The sequence below is a fragment of the Colletotrichum navitas genome (assembly GCF_030913465.1).
Source record: "Colletotrichum navitas strain CBS 125086 chromosome Unknown LY79scaffold_313, whole genome shotgun sequence".
NCBI lineage: Eukaryota > Fungi > Ascomycota > Sordariomycetes > Glomerellales > Glomerellaceae > Colletotrichum > Colletotrichum navitas.
The window spans coordinates 233-13,650 of NW_026850859.1; the positions used below are offsets into that span (position 1 = coordinate 233).

General features: G+C 29.1%; 1 protein-coding gene across 1 annotated transcript; it reads left to right on the plus strand.

The window, feature by feature from the left end:
- Positions 1-202: 202 nt before the first annotated feature.
- On the plus strand, positions 203-5,766 carry LY79DRAFT_585557 (uncharacterized protein; the record flags this gene model as incomplete). Its single annotated transcript, XM_060560504.1, is given in 27 exon segments — positions 203-224; positions 251-258; positions 271-280; positions 360-380; positions 888-891; positions 934-978; position 1,036; positions 1,135-1,145; positions 1,478-1,483; positions 1,581-1,602; positions 2,401-2,429; positions 2,520-2,526; positions 2,769-2,792; positions 3,069-3,079; positions 3,315-3,383; positions 3,451-3,464; positions 3,512-3,528; positions 3,547-3,548; positions 3,681-3,697; positions 3,992-4,016; positions 4,083-4,104; positions 4,806-4,835; positions 5,420-5,421; positions 5,446-5,463; positions 5,605-5,610; positions 5,646-5,659; positions 5,754-5,766. Coding segments are annotated over 27 exon segments (470 nt in total), but the record flags the coding sequence as incomplete, so codon positions are not given.
- Between the last annotated feature and the right edge of the window lie 7,652 nt (positions 5,767-13,418).

Below are 13,418 nucleotides of genomic sequence, written 5' to 3' on the forward strand. Positions count from 1 at the left end.
ATAAGTAATAATATATCTCTATACAAGGCATAAATCTCTCTTAGCTACTAAGCATAAGAAGATTATAAAGGCTATATAGGTATACCTTAGCATTATTAAAGCTAAGGTAGCTTAGTATTACTCTAGCTACTAAAGCTAATATTAAGTCTAATTAAGTATTTTGCCTTCTATAGTATAATAGGCTTAAGTGTATAACGTATAGCTATATCTACTAACGTCTTAAGGTAATATAGAGACATATTATAAATAGTATAGTAGGTAAATAACTAGAAGAAGAAAGGTAAATAAAGAGGAAGTAGCTAAGCCTAGGAAGGTAGTATAGGTTAATAGGTTTTATACTAGCGCTTCTTTTAACGTAGGCTAGCTACTACTAGTTCTAGGTAAGCTAGAGAGAAGAGGTAGATAAAGGCATCTATAATAGGCTAATAAAGGCTTTAGTATATAACATTATTAATAGATTTACTAAAAATAGGCTAAATAGGCTAAGGCTTAGGAAGACAATATTATCTATAATATAAATAATAAGCTAGAGTAAACTTATAGTAAAATATATTTAATAGGTAAGCACTTAAAAGAGAGGTCTATAAGTAAGCTCTAGGAAATAACTAAGCTAATTATAGAGGAGAAGAGTACTCTAGGCTATATAGACAGTAATAGAGAGGTCTTACACTAGGCGTACACTATCTTAACCTTCTACTAGGTAAAGAATATAGTATTATTTAAGGTATAGCAGAAGGAGGTATATATTAAGCTAGCTAGGCTGTTTAATAACTAGTTAGAAAATTAGACATAGGAGTAGTATAAGGGTGTCTAGTAGAAGCTACTCTATATATAGAACTATATATAGGAGATAGCTAAGGATAAGCAGCTACTATATTAGCTAATAGTAAGGTAAAGTAAACTATAGGACTACTTTAAAGCTATTATATAAAGGAGAAGGTACTTAACGTTAAAGAACTAGATAATACACTAATAAAGGTAAAGTAGGCTATACTTAAGATACTTATTAGTATTCTTAACTACTTAATCTAGTAGGGTAACTACTAGAATATCTTAATTAGTATACTTATAGTAATAGGCATTAGTAAAGACAGTAGCTAAGTAAAGTTAATAACTATATAACTATTTACTTAGCTATTATTAAAGTAAGCTAGATGCTTATTATATACTAGTCTACTATTAAGAGAAAGAACACTATAGTAGAGAAGGCAAAAGAGATAAGCAAAAAGGTAGCTAAGGACAAGGTCTATAGTATATTCTAGTATATATATAAAAAGGTATAGAGGTTTATAACCTAGACATTAGGTGCACCTAATACTAAGCTAACGCTAATAGATTAGATCTTAAAGATGTATATAATAGGGTTAATAATCTAGTATAGTACACTAATCCCTAGGTTAGTAGACTAGATCTAAGACTAGATGTTGTTCTAGAGGGCGCACTTTAGTATAGGCCAGCTGTTAGACATAATATATAGGCTAGTGTAAGAGGCTAAGGAGCTACTTACTAAGCTAATAATAATAGGCAAAAGGCTAAGCAAAAGAGAGAAGCTATAAGAGGCACTACTAGTAATCCTATAGGCGTCTATTAAGAATAACTATAGTAAGTAATAGCTAGGCTACTTATTCCTATAGGACAACTATAATATAGAGATATAGAAGGAGAAGAGATAGGTATTTAGCTAAATTAGAGTATTACCTAGACTAGTATAGCAGTAAGGCGTTAACAGTAGTAAGGTAGAAGAGGCTAAGCAGAAGGTCTTCTACTTAGTAGTATAGTAAGTATATAAGTATACTTTTAAGTAGTTCTATAAGTGTCTATAGCTACTTATATATATACTTAGTAGCTAACCTAGGTAGGTAATAAAGCTAGCAAGGATCTAGTATATTAATATAGTTAGTAAAGGGGTTTAGAATATACTTATATACAATAGTTCTATATACTTTATAATAGTATACTATAAGGGCTTCTATAAGATAGGCTAGGCTAAGGTAATTTATTAGTATTTACTATAAAAGGTAAGTAAACTACTAGTATAGTATCTTTAGCTAGTGCTACTATTCTAGTAGAAAGTATAGAAGATAGTATAAGAGACTAGGGGCTATAGTGTATACCTCTAGGCTAACAAGGTTCTATAGGGGGAAAAAGGACAGTAGGACAAGGAGATAGACTAGCTAGGTAGCCTTAGCCTAGACAATAATAATAATAACAAGGAGGAGGCAGTAGTAGTATAGATATAGAAGAAGGACTAGGTGTAAATAATAGACTAGTTATAGTAGATTATTTAGTAGTACAGTAGCTAGCTACTAGAAAGTAAGCTTAACGTTAGTATATAGTAGTATATTACTATTACTATTACTAACTAGTACTTAAATAAAGCGTTTAAATAGCCTAGTGTAGGTAAAAGTAGTCTAGATAAGGACAAGAAGGTAGATAATATTAATAATAGTGTATAAAATCTATAGGCTAAGTATAGTATAAGAATAGCTAGGCTTATCTACTTATAGTTACTTATATAGTTTAGTAGTAGGTTTATAGCTAAGTAGTAGTAGTTTTACTAGGTTAGCTAGTAGTAGCACTAGTTCTTTAACTTTAGGGTAGAAGACTATAAGGTAGAGGTAAAGTTAAAGGTTAAGGCTAAGCAGAAGGTAGAGCTATATAATAGTGTCTAGATAGAGGCCTAGCTCTAGTAGTAGGTATATCTATAGTAGGTCTATCTAGAGAGGTAGCTTTAGTAGATAATAGGCTAACTAGAGGTAACGTTCTAGGGGAACTAGGCGTAGGCTATCTAGGTAATTACTAATAGGTAGAGCCTAGTAGTATAGATTATAGGTATAAGCAGTAGTAAAAGTATATTATTTATACTACTAGCGTTCTACTTACTAGAGGGGGTAATAATTATAGTAACACTACTTATATTACTATAAATAGATCTATATATATACTACACTAAGGCTAGCATTAGCTTAGTAGTATAGTTAAGCTAAAAGGTACTATAGGTAGCTACTATTATATTTACTACACCTAAGTCTATAGTTAGTAAAAGGTTCTATAACTTTATCTTATAGCTATAGGTAAAGTAAGTACTTAACTAGGTTATTATTAATAAGTGCTATATAGTACTAGAGGGGAGTATAATGTTTTAGCTAAAGCTATAGGAGATTAGGGCAGTAGTATATAAGTTTAAGGTATAGATAGTCTACTTAATAGTAACACTTATACTAGGTAATAAGGCTATATTCTTCTATAGTATAAGGTTTAACCTATAGTAGGTAGTTATATTCTAGTCCTAGACAACATAGAAGAATATCTAGTACTTTATTCTTAACGTTAAGGGTTACTACAAGGGTAAAGAGGACATAGTTAAGGTCAAGGTCTATAAGGTTATTATTATATAAGTAGAGCAGTTATAGTAGAAAAAGGCAAAAGGGAAAGTAATTATCTATATAGATTCTATTAAGTAGGTAAAGTAGCTAGGTAAAACACTTAGCTACCTAATATTCCTTAGTAGTATTAATTTAGTTAAAGGTAAAGTAGTATAACTAGAGGTATAGTAGTAAAGCAGTAGGTTAAAGGGCGTTATTATAGTAACTAATACACTTAGGCTAAGGATTAATATACTTAACGTCTAGGTAGTAATCTACACTAGGATACTATATATACTATAGTACTTTATCTAGGAGAGTAGTAGGGCTAAGTAAGATAGTTAGCTAAGTGCTTTAGTAGTAGTATAGTAGGCTAAGAACAAAGGCTAGTAAAGAGAAATAGTAGTAAAGGAGTATATAGTAGGCAGTAGGTACTAGTAGGTAGTACTAGACTAAGTTATAGATAAGAGGATAGACTAGTTCTACTATAAAAATAATAAGGAGGTATAATATATACTAGGGGTAGTAGTAGGCAGTAGCTAGTAGTAAGTAGTAGTGTTTTTTATAGTGTCTAGGTAGTAAAGTATAGCTAAGTAGAGTAATAGAAGTAGTTTAACTACTAGTAGCTTAAGAGGAAGTAGATATAAGAAGGTAAAAAGTTAATATATTTCTTTAGTAGCTTTACTAAGTGTAAAATAAATATATTCTATACTATAGAGAAAAGAATATAATAATAGTAGTAAGTATATATTCCTAGTATACTTATAAAAGGCGTTAGGCTAGTAGGCATAGGTGCAGTAGGTATTTAACTTACGTAGGCTAAGATGTTTACTAAGTAGTACTTTAAGAGGTTCTCTAGCTACTTCTAATATAGGATACTATAGTATATATATAAGTATTAGGAGGCTAAGGCAGATAATAGTAGTTAGTTCTTAGCTAGGCTAAGGGCTTACTAGTTTAGTATAGCACTAGTAGCTATATTTATAGGTAGTATATTATAGCTTCCTAAAGTAGTAGGGCAGTAGATAATAGTTAATACTATAGATAAGGAGGGGTCCTATAGGAGAAAGAGGTAGTATACTACTAGCTAGGTAGTAAGGTCTAATAGGGCAAGATTAAGGCTAGTTATCTCTGCTGTATAATAGCTTTACTATAGAATAGGGTAATAGAGGAGGAGGAATAGGCTTAGTAGGCTGTATACTATATAAAGTAGAGGGGGTAGCACTATAGAAAGCTAGAGAAAATAGACAGGGTGCTTAAGATAAAGTAGTATATTATCTAGTAAAAGTATAGTATTTATAGTAGTTAGATTTAAAATAGTAGTAAAAAGACTAGGAAAAGTAAAAAGTAAAAGAGGGTTAAATATATATAGGTAGGTAAATATTATTATATATATAAGGTATAATAGTATACTGTTAGTATATAGCGTTTATAGTATAGGTAGAGAGCCTAGAGGAAGAGGTTATATAGGTAAGCAAGGTAAATAAGATATATAGGTTAAGATTATATATAAGGTTAAGGTTATAGGAGTTAAAGTAGGTTAAGGTTAAAGATATAGTAGAAGGCTAAGGTCTAGTAGGTAAACTAGCTATATAACTATATTCTCTACTACTAGTATATATTATTTATATACTATAGTTAGTAATAAATAGGAGTTAAGTTTATTATAATAGGGGGGTTAAGTTTATTAAGATGCCTAGGTTAGGTCTATTATAATTTTAGCACCTAAACTTACCTAGAGTAGGATAAACTAGTAGCTAAAACCTTAGACTATATAATTTTAAGACAAGGCTATAGAGATAATAGTTTAGAAAAAAGACATATATTCTATAATAAGGGGGGGTAGAGATATAGTAGGCTACTAGTAGGCATAGGCCTATCTAGGCTAATAGTGTAGACTAGCTATTGCTAATCTAATAATATAGATAATAACATAGGGAATAAAAAGGAGCAGAAAAGAAAAAGGGGATAGAGTAAGAAGAGGAAAAATAGGGTACAGAGATAAGTGTAACCTATATAATTAGCTATTAATAGTATAGAAAGATAACCTATAGAGGTAGAACTATTTATTCTTTTTTAGCTATACAGTAGGAGGGAGGTAGGCTAAAAGGTAATAAAATAAGAGCCTAAGTTTATAAGAAACAGGTTAAGGTTAAATAATAATAGAAGAGGTATAACCTAGTATTTATATTAAGTTAAGTGTTAAGGTTAATATTAAAATAAGTATAGTTCTATATAGAAAGAGGTAAAGTTAATTTTATATATAGGTTATAATAATAGGATATAAAAGAAAGGTAATATATATTAGAATAAAGATAAAGATAAAGCTAGTTAGAAAGAGTTTATAGTACTACTTTATTTATATTACTATAATATTTTTATATATAGATATATTTATTAGATTAGTAGCGTATATCTATATATATAGGTAGATAAGAATAGTATATTAGTATATAGTATAACATAAAAAGCAAGTGAGAAGGAAAAGGATATATATTAGGTTAGTAAATAAGCTTAGCGTAAGGTAATAAGCATAGGAAGAAGAAAGCAAGGTATACGTTAAAGAGGTAATAAGAATAAGAATAAGAAAAGTAAGATAAGAGAAGGAAATACATAGAGGAGGTAAAGATAAAAAAAGAAAAATATAGAAAGATATATAAGTAAAAGAAATAACTAAGGAAGAGGGTAAAGAAAAAGAATAGGTAGAAGATAATATAGGTACAAGGCAAAGGTATAAAGAAAGGACATGTTTAGAGTTAGAGGGGAGGAAAAGGGTTAAGTTTAGAGAGGAGAAGTAGACATAAGACTAAGGAGCAAGGTTTAATATAGATATAGGAATTAATATTATAAAGATAAGTAAACGTAAGACAAGGTTATTATAGAGACAGAAGAAGTAGGATAATTAAGAAGATAGTAAGAAGGCTAAGAAAAGAGTATAGTTATAAATATAATAGAGTAAGTAGAGAATATAAACAGTAATAGTTTAAAGAATATATATAGTTTATAGAGGTTATAAGAATATAGTATAGTTAGAAACATAAAGTATAAGGCAGTAGCAGGGGTATATAAGAAGGACTAAGAAAAGATAAAGAAAGTATAGAGATATAAAACACTAAGGAGAAGAAGAGATAAGAATATATAAAAAGATAAAGAGATAAATAAGACAAAGGGGGTAAATATAACTAAGGAGACAAGAAAGGTTAAGGATATATAAGTAAAAAGAGAGTAGGAGGGTAAATAGGTATATAATAGAGTTATAAGTTAGGGCAAGGATAAAGCTAAAAGCAGGGAGAAGGGCTAAGGAAGTAAAGAAGAAGGACAACAGAAGACAGAAGAGGCAGTAGGGCAGTAGGGCAGTAGGGCATAGAGAAAAAAGATAGTAAGTAAATAAGATAAAAGGAGAAAAGATAAAGAGAAAGATTTATAAGGAGACAGGTAAAATAAGGAGAAACAAAGGTAAAAAAAGATAAATAGTAGATATAGAGAGAAGGAGAAAAAAGGTAAATAGAAGAGGAGAAGACAGAAGTAAGGTAAAGAGAGTAGTAGACAAAGGTTAAATAAGGTAAAAGAGAAGAAGAGGTATAGATAAAGGATAAAAGCAGAAGGTAAAAGAGATAAAAGTATAGTAGTAAAATAAAAGAAAAAAACAAGGGGAGAAAGGTAGTAATAGGTAGGTAAAGCAAAGTAAATAATTAATAGGGGAAGTTTAAATAATAACAGAGGAAGAGCAAAAGAAAAAGTATAAAGTAAGCTAGAGAGGTAAAAAGGAGAAAGTAAAAGAAAAAGAAGAGAAAGTAAAAGTAATAATTAAAGAAGAAAAGGTTAAGGTTAAAAAGAAGAAAGAGGGTTAAGGTTAAAGAGGAAGAAAAAGGTTAAGGTTAAAGAGAAAGAGAAAAGTTAAAGGTATAAAGAAAAAAAAAGGTTAAGGTTAAAGAGAGAGAAAACAGTTAAAGTTATAAAAGGAAAGCAAGATTAAGGACTAAAAAGCTAGTTTTAATTTAGTTATAGTAGTAAATATTTATAAAGATAAGTGTATATAAGGTAAAGGTTAATATAGAGATTAAGGGAATAGGCAGAGGTATAAGGTAAAGAGAAGATAAGGATAAAGATAAGAAAGGAAGAGTATAAGAAGAGAAAGAAAAGAAAAAAAAGAGGAGCAAGAAAGAAGAAGGAGAATATAGAAGAGATATATAGGTATAGAGACAGGAAAAAGAAAAGAGGGTAAGAAAACAGATAAGCAAAAGGATAAGAAAAGACAGGAGAAGGTATAGGTACAAGGCAAAGTTATAGAGACATTAGAGAACAAAGGAGTTAAGAAGAAGGATAATATAAGACAGTAGCGGTTATAAAATAGAAAGTATAGTAGAGTTATAGAGATAAAGAATAAAAAGAGGACAGGAAATAGAAGATATAAGAAGGTAAAGAACAGTAGTAAAGGTTAAAGAAACTAAGTAAAGTTAAAGTTTAATAGGAAGCAAAAGGTTAAGGTTAGATAAGTAAAAGAAGGTAAAGGTTAAAGAGAGAGAAAGTAGTTAAAGATAAAGAAGTAAAGTAAGATTAAGGAGTAAAAAGTAAGTTTTAATTTAGTTATAGTAATATATATTTATTAAGACAAGTGTATATAAGGCAAAGAGAAGAGTTAGAGTAGTAAATAAGAAGGATAATAAAAGACAGTAAAAGTAGTAAAGTAGTAAGATATAGAGAAGACAAGATAGTAAGCAGATAAAGTAAAGAAGGGAAAAGACTAAGGGCAAGATTTAGTAAAAAATAGGTAAAAATAAAGAAGGGCAGAGGCTAAGAAGGATAGACAAGGGATATAAAAAGGAAGAGAAAAAGAGTAAAAAGAAGAGGGAATAGTAGGCAAAGGTTATAAGAGGAAAAAGAAAAGAAAAGTTTTAGGGGAGTAGTTAAGACAGAGGGCAAAAAAGTTATAAAGACAAAAAGAAAAAAAGAAAGGTAGCAGCAGGGAGAAAGTAAAGTAGAATAAAGAAGAAAGTAAAGAATAAGGATAATAGAGGAGCAAGAAGAAAAGCATAAAGTAAGTTAAAAAGGCAAAAAGGAGAGAGTTAAAGAGAAGGGAAGAAAGGTTAAGGTAATAAGGAAAAATATAAGGGTTAAGATTAGATTAGAGGAAGAAGGCTTACCCTAATGCACCCCCTAACCAGCACTAAAACCTTAACTAGCACTACTATATACCTAAGACACCTTACTAAGCATAAACATATACTATAGACAGTTACTAGATAGATAGTATTATAGATAACTACTTTAGCTACTACTAATAATAGCTACTACTATAGCCTACTACTACTATAGACTACTACTATAGACTACTACTACTATAGACAGCTACTACTACTCTAGACTACTACTACTATAGACAGCTACTACTACTATAAACTACTACTATAGACTACTACTACTATAGAATACTACTACTATAGACAGCTACTACTCCTATAGACTACTACTACTATAGATAACTACTACTACTATAAACTACTACTATAGACTACTACTACTATAGACTACTACTACTATAGACTACTACTACTATAGACTACTACTACTATAGACTACTACTACTATAGATAGCTACTACTACTATAAATAACTACTATAGACTACTACTACTATAGATTACTACTACTATAGATAATAACTACTATTATAAACTACTACTATAGACTACTACTACTATAGAATACTACTACTATAGATAGCTACTACTAATTATAATTATATCTAATACTTATAATAAAATAGTAATAAAAGTAAAACTTTATATTCTAAGTGTACTAGCTCTCTTACTCTAAAAAGGTCCTATTAGTATTAAAACCTTAGAGCTAATTACCTAAAAAGATTATTTACTAAAAAGTAAAATAAGACCTAACCTACTAAGGGTTTTCTAGAAAGACCTATTTCCTAGATAAAATATAAGCCTTACTAGTCTCCTTTGCTATACACTAGGTCTCTATATTAGTATTAGGCACTATATAGTAGTACTTTTAACGTTTTCTAGTCTTAACCTTAGTGTTACTTTTACTATTTTTATCTTTATCTTTACTCTAAACCTTATTATAGCTACCTTACTATTCCCTTAATTCCCTTAAACTCTACTTCCTAGTGTAAACTAATAAGTCTAAAAACCCTCCTAAAGTATTAGTAAAATACTAAACGCTAATAACTAGAGAGTAGGTTCTTAAGGCCACTAGTAAAATATTTTATTACCCCTATAGTATATTATACTATTATGTCTATAGTGTTACCCCCTTATAGGCATAGGGTTAAAGATTATAAGATTTTTCCCTTATAGACTACTAATCCTCTAGAAAGTGCTACTACTAAAACTAGTAATATAGCCCTATTACTTTACCCTACTAATAGGTATAACTACTGCTGCCTAATGTTCTTAGCTAACCCTATAGTAAAGCAGGCATTATTCCTAATCTAGCTGCCTAACTAAGTCTTAAAGAATCTAGCATAGGAGAGTTTACTCTTAAGGCTCTAAGTTAAGAATTAGGTAAAAGTAAGTCTTTTCTCCCTATATTCCTAGGCCTCTCCTAGTGCTTCTTATAGTGCCTTAATTACTATATTCTTTACTTAGGTATCTTTATAGCTAATAATACCTATAATAAACTATAAGGTATATATAGATAGACTAATGTCTAAGTAATTAGTATATTTATAATTTAGAGAATTAATATAAGTACCTATAGCCTTTGCTCTCTGTTCTTTATTATCTTAATAAGCTACCTTATAGTATAGCTAATTTATTTATTAGTAACTATTTAAAAGATATATTAGTAATTTACTTACTCTCCTTATACTATAGTTACTACTAGAGTAGCTATAGTACTTATTAAAAGCCCTAGTTATAATTAGGTAAAGTATAAAACCTCTTAGTATACTACTTAAGTAAAAAGGTAAAGCTAAAGACAAAGTATTAGGTTATCTTAAGCCTAGTAAGAACCTATTTATTTAAAAACAGTTAGTATAACCTTTTATTAATAAGTAATACTTAGCTAGGCTAGTACAAAAGTAATAAAGTAAGAAAATAATAATTATATATAGTAGTACTACTTAGTGCTAGTCTTTTTCCTAAGGGGACTATAGTTAACTATTAGTATTATTTATATAACACTTATAAAACACTTTAAGTAATATAAACCTTAATTAAACTACTATAAAAGTAAACTATTAGCCTAAATAGACTAGCTAGGCTAAGTACTATCTTTAACTAAGGCTAACTAATAAAGTATCTATATATAGGACATTTAGTTAGAATTACTAATAGGTAACCTATACCCCCTAAGTCCTTACTAAAGCATAAGGTAAATAAAACCTATATAAGTAAGCCCTAGAAACCCTAAGTACTATCCCTTTCTTAAGGGGACTTAGTTAACTATTAGTGTTATTTATATAACACCTATAAAACACTTTAAGTAATATAAACCTTAATTAAACTACTATAAAAGTAAACTATTAGCCTAAATAGACTAGCTAGGCTAAGTACTATCTTTAACTAAGGCTAACTAATAAAGTATCTATATATAGGATATTTAGTTAGAATTAGCTAATAGGTAACCTATACCCCTAAGTCCCTTACTAAAGTATAAGGTAAATAAAACCTATATAAGTAAGCCCTAGAAACCCTAAGTGCTAGTCCTTTTCCTAAGGGGACTATAGTTAACTATTAGTGTTATTTATATAACACCTATAAAACACTTTAAGTAATATAAACCTTAATTAAACTACTATAAAAGTAAACTATTAGCCTAAATAGACTAGCTAGGCTAAGTACTATCTCTAACTAAGGCTAACTAATAAAGCATCTATATATAGGATATTTAGTTAGAATTAGCTAATAGGTAACCTATACCCCCTAAGTCCTTACTAAAGCATAAGGTAAATAAAACCTATATAAGTAAGCCTAGAAACTAACTAATAAAGCCTTATTAATATAGTACTAAAGCCTTAATAAATCCTAAATATAATAAAGCCTTAATAACTATAAGTTACCTAAAGCTACTAAGAAAAAGAAATATATAAGTATAGATATAGTAAACTATAGGAGTTAAGAATAATCTAGAGACAGCAAAGAAAGACTAGTTAAGAAGACAAGAGAATATATAATATATATAACTACACTATTACTAGTATATATTAGTAAATTCTTATATAGCTAGTATAGAGATAAAAGGCTTAGTGTTAGCATAGGCAGTTATAATATAAGAGGTACTAGTTCCCCTAAGGTTAGCTAATAACCTTGTTCTATTTATAGTAGTATCTTTATTATTACCTAATACTATATACCTTAGCAGTAGACCACTTAGCAAAGATAGTTATAGGTTAAGGAATAACCTACAGTAGTTAAAGGGAAGTTAACTATCCTTATATTACTACTATATAAGCATTATACTAGGCTAAGAAAACCTCTCTATACCTTAACCCCCTATAGTAGAGAAATAACCCCTTATTTTTAGTACTAACCTATTAACTTAGGAGTATTATATAGTAGTTATATAGAGGTTAACTATCCTATTATTACTACTATATAAGTCCTTGTATAGGTTATTAGAATCTTACTATATCTAGGTTTATTTACACTATACACTGTTTCCCTTAATCCTTAAGACTATCTATTACTTAGGTTATATCCTATAGTAGTTATAAGGGAAGTTAACTATCCTATATTACTACTATAAGACCCTTGTTTAGGTCTAGTCTTACCCTAAGGGCTATATATTTAGTCTAAGATATTTATCCTAGGACAAGATAGATTTATTATACTAAGAGAAGCATAAGGTACTTTCTCTTTAACCTATAAAAGAGTTATACTATATACTGCCTACTTTAATTATATTACTATTAAGATTACACTATCTAGCCTAATAAGATATAACTAGTGTAATATTATATAGTAAATTAGGATATATAGAAAACCTAGGTCACTAGTCCTCCTAATATAGGAAAAGACTAAGACCTAGGTTACCTTAATTCTACTTTAATTACTAGCTTAATATCTAATATATATACTATAGTCTATCCTTATTAGGCTTTAGATAAATATATAGCCTATAGGCTAGTTAACTATAAGTCCTAAGAGGATTTAGCCTATTTATATAAGGCTACCTTATATAAGTATTACCTTTGTCTAAAACCTACTATATATACCTATAGGATATAATATATATTATAAACCTTGCCTATAGTAAAAACTAGCCTATAGGCTAAAAGTCTTCCCTATAGCTACTACTAGTAGCTATTATAGTATACTTATAAGGCTATATTATTACTAAGATATATATTAACTAAGCTATATAGTTATAGCCTATAAATAAAACTATCTAGCATAAGGCCTTAATATATTAAACTACTAGGAATATAGATATCTTTAAGGGCCTATAGCTATTATAGTGCCTTAACACTAGGCTAAGCCTAAAGGCGCCTAATCTAGGATTTAGTACTATAAAGAGTAGTTATAATACTATAGTTAAAGCTATTTAGTGTTTAATTATAGCTATCTTGTCTAGCTAAAGGCCTTAATATAGGAATAAAAGAAATATAGATATCTTTAAGGGCCTATAGCTATTATAGTGCCTTAACACTAAGCTAAGCTTAAAGGCGCCTAATCTAGGATTTAGTACTATAAAGAGTAGTTCTAATACTATAGTTATAGCTATTTAGGTTTACTTATAGCTATCCTTTATCTAGCTAAAGGTCTTAATATAGGAATAATAAGTAAATATAGATATCTTTAAGGGCCTATAGCTATTATAGTGCCTTAACACTAAGCTAAGCTTAAAGGCGCCTAATCTAGGATTTAGTACTATAAAGAGTAGTTCTAATACTATAGTTATAGCTATTTAGTGTTTACTTATATCTACCTTTATCTAGCTAAAGGTCTTAATATAGGGAATAATAAGTAAATATAGATATCTTTAAGGGCCTATAGCTATTATAGTGCCTTAACACTAAGCTAAGCCTAAAGGCGCCTAATCTAGGATTTAGTACTATAAAGAGTAGTTCTAATACTATAGTTATAGCTAT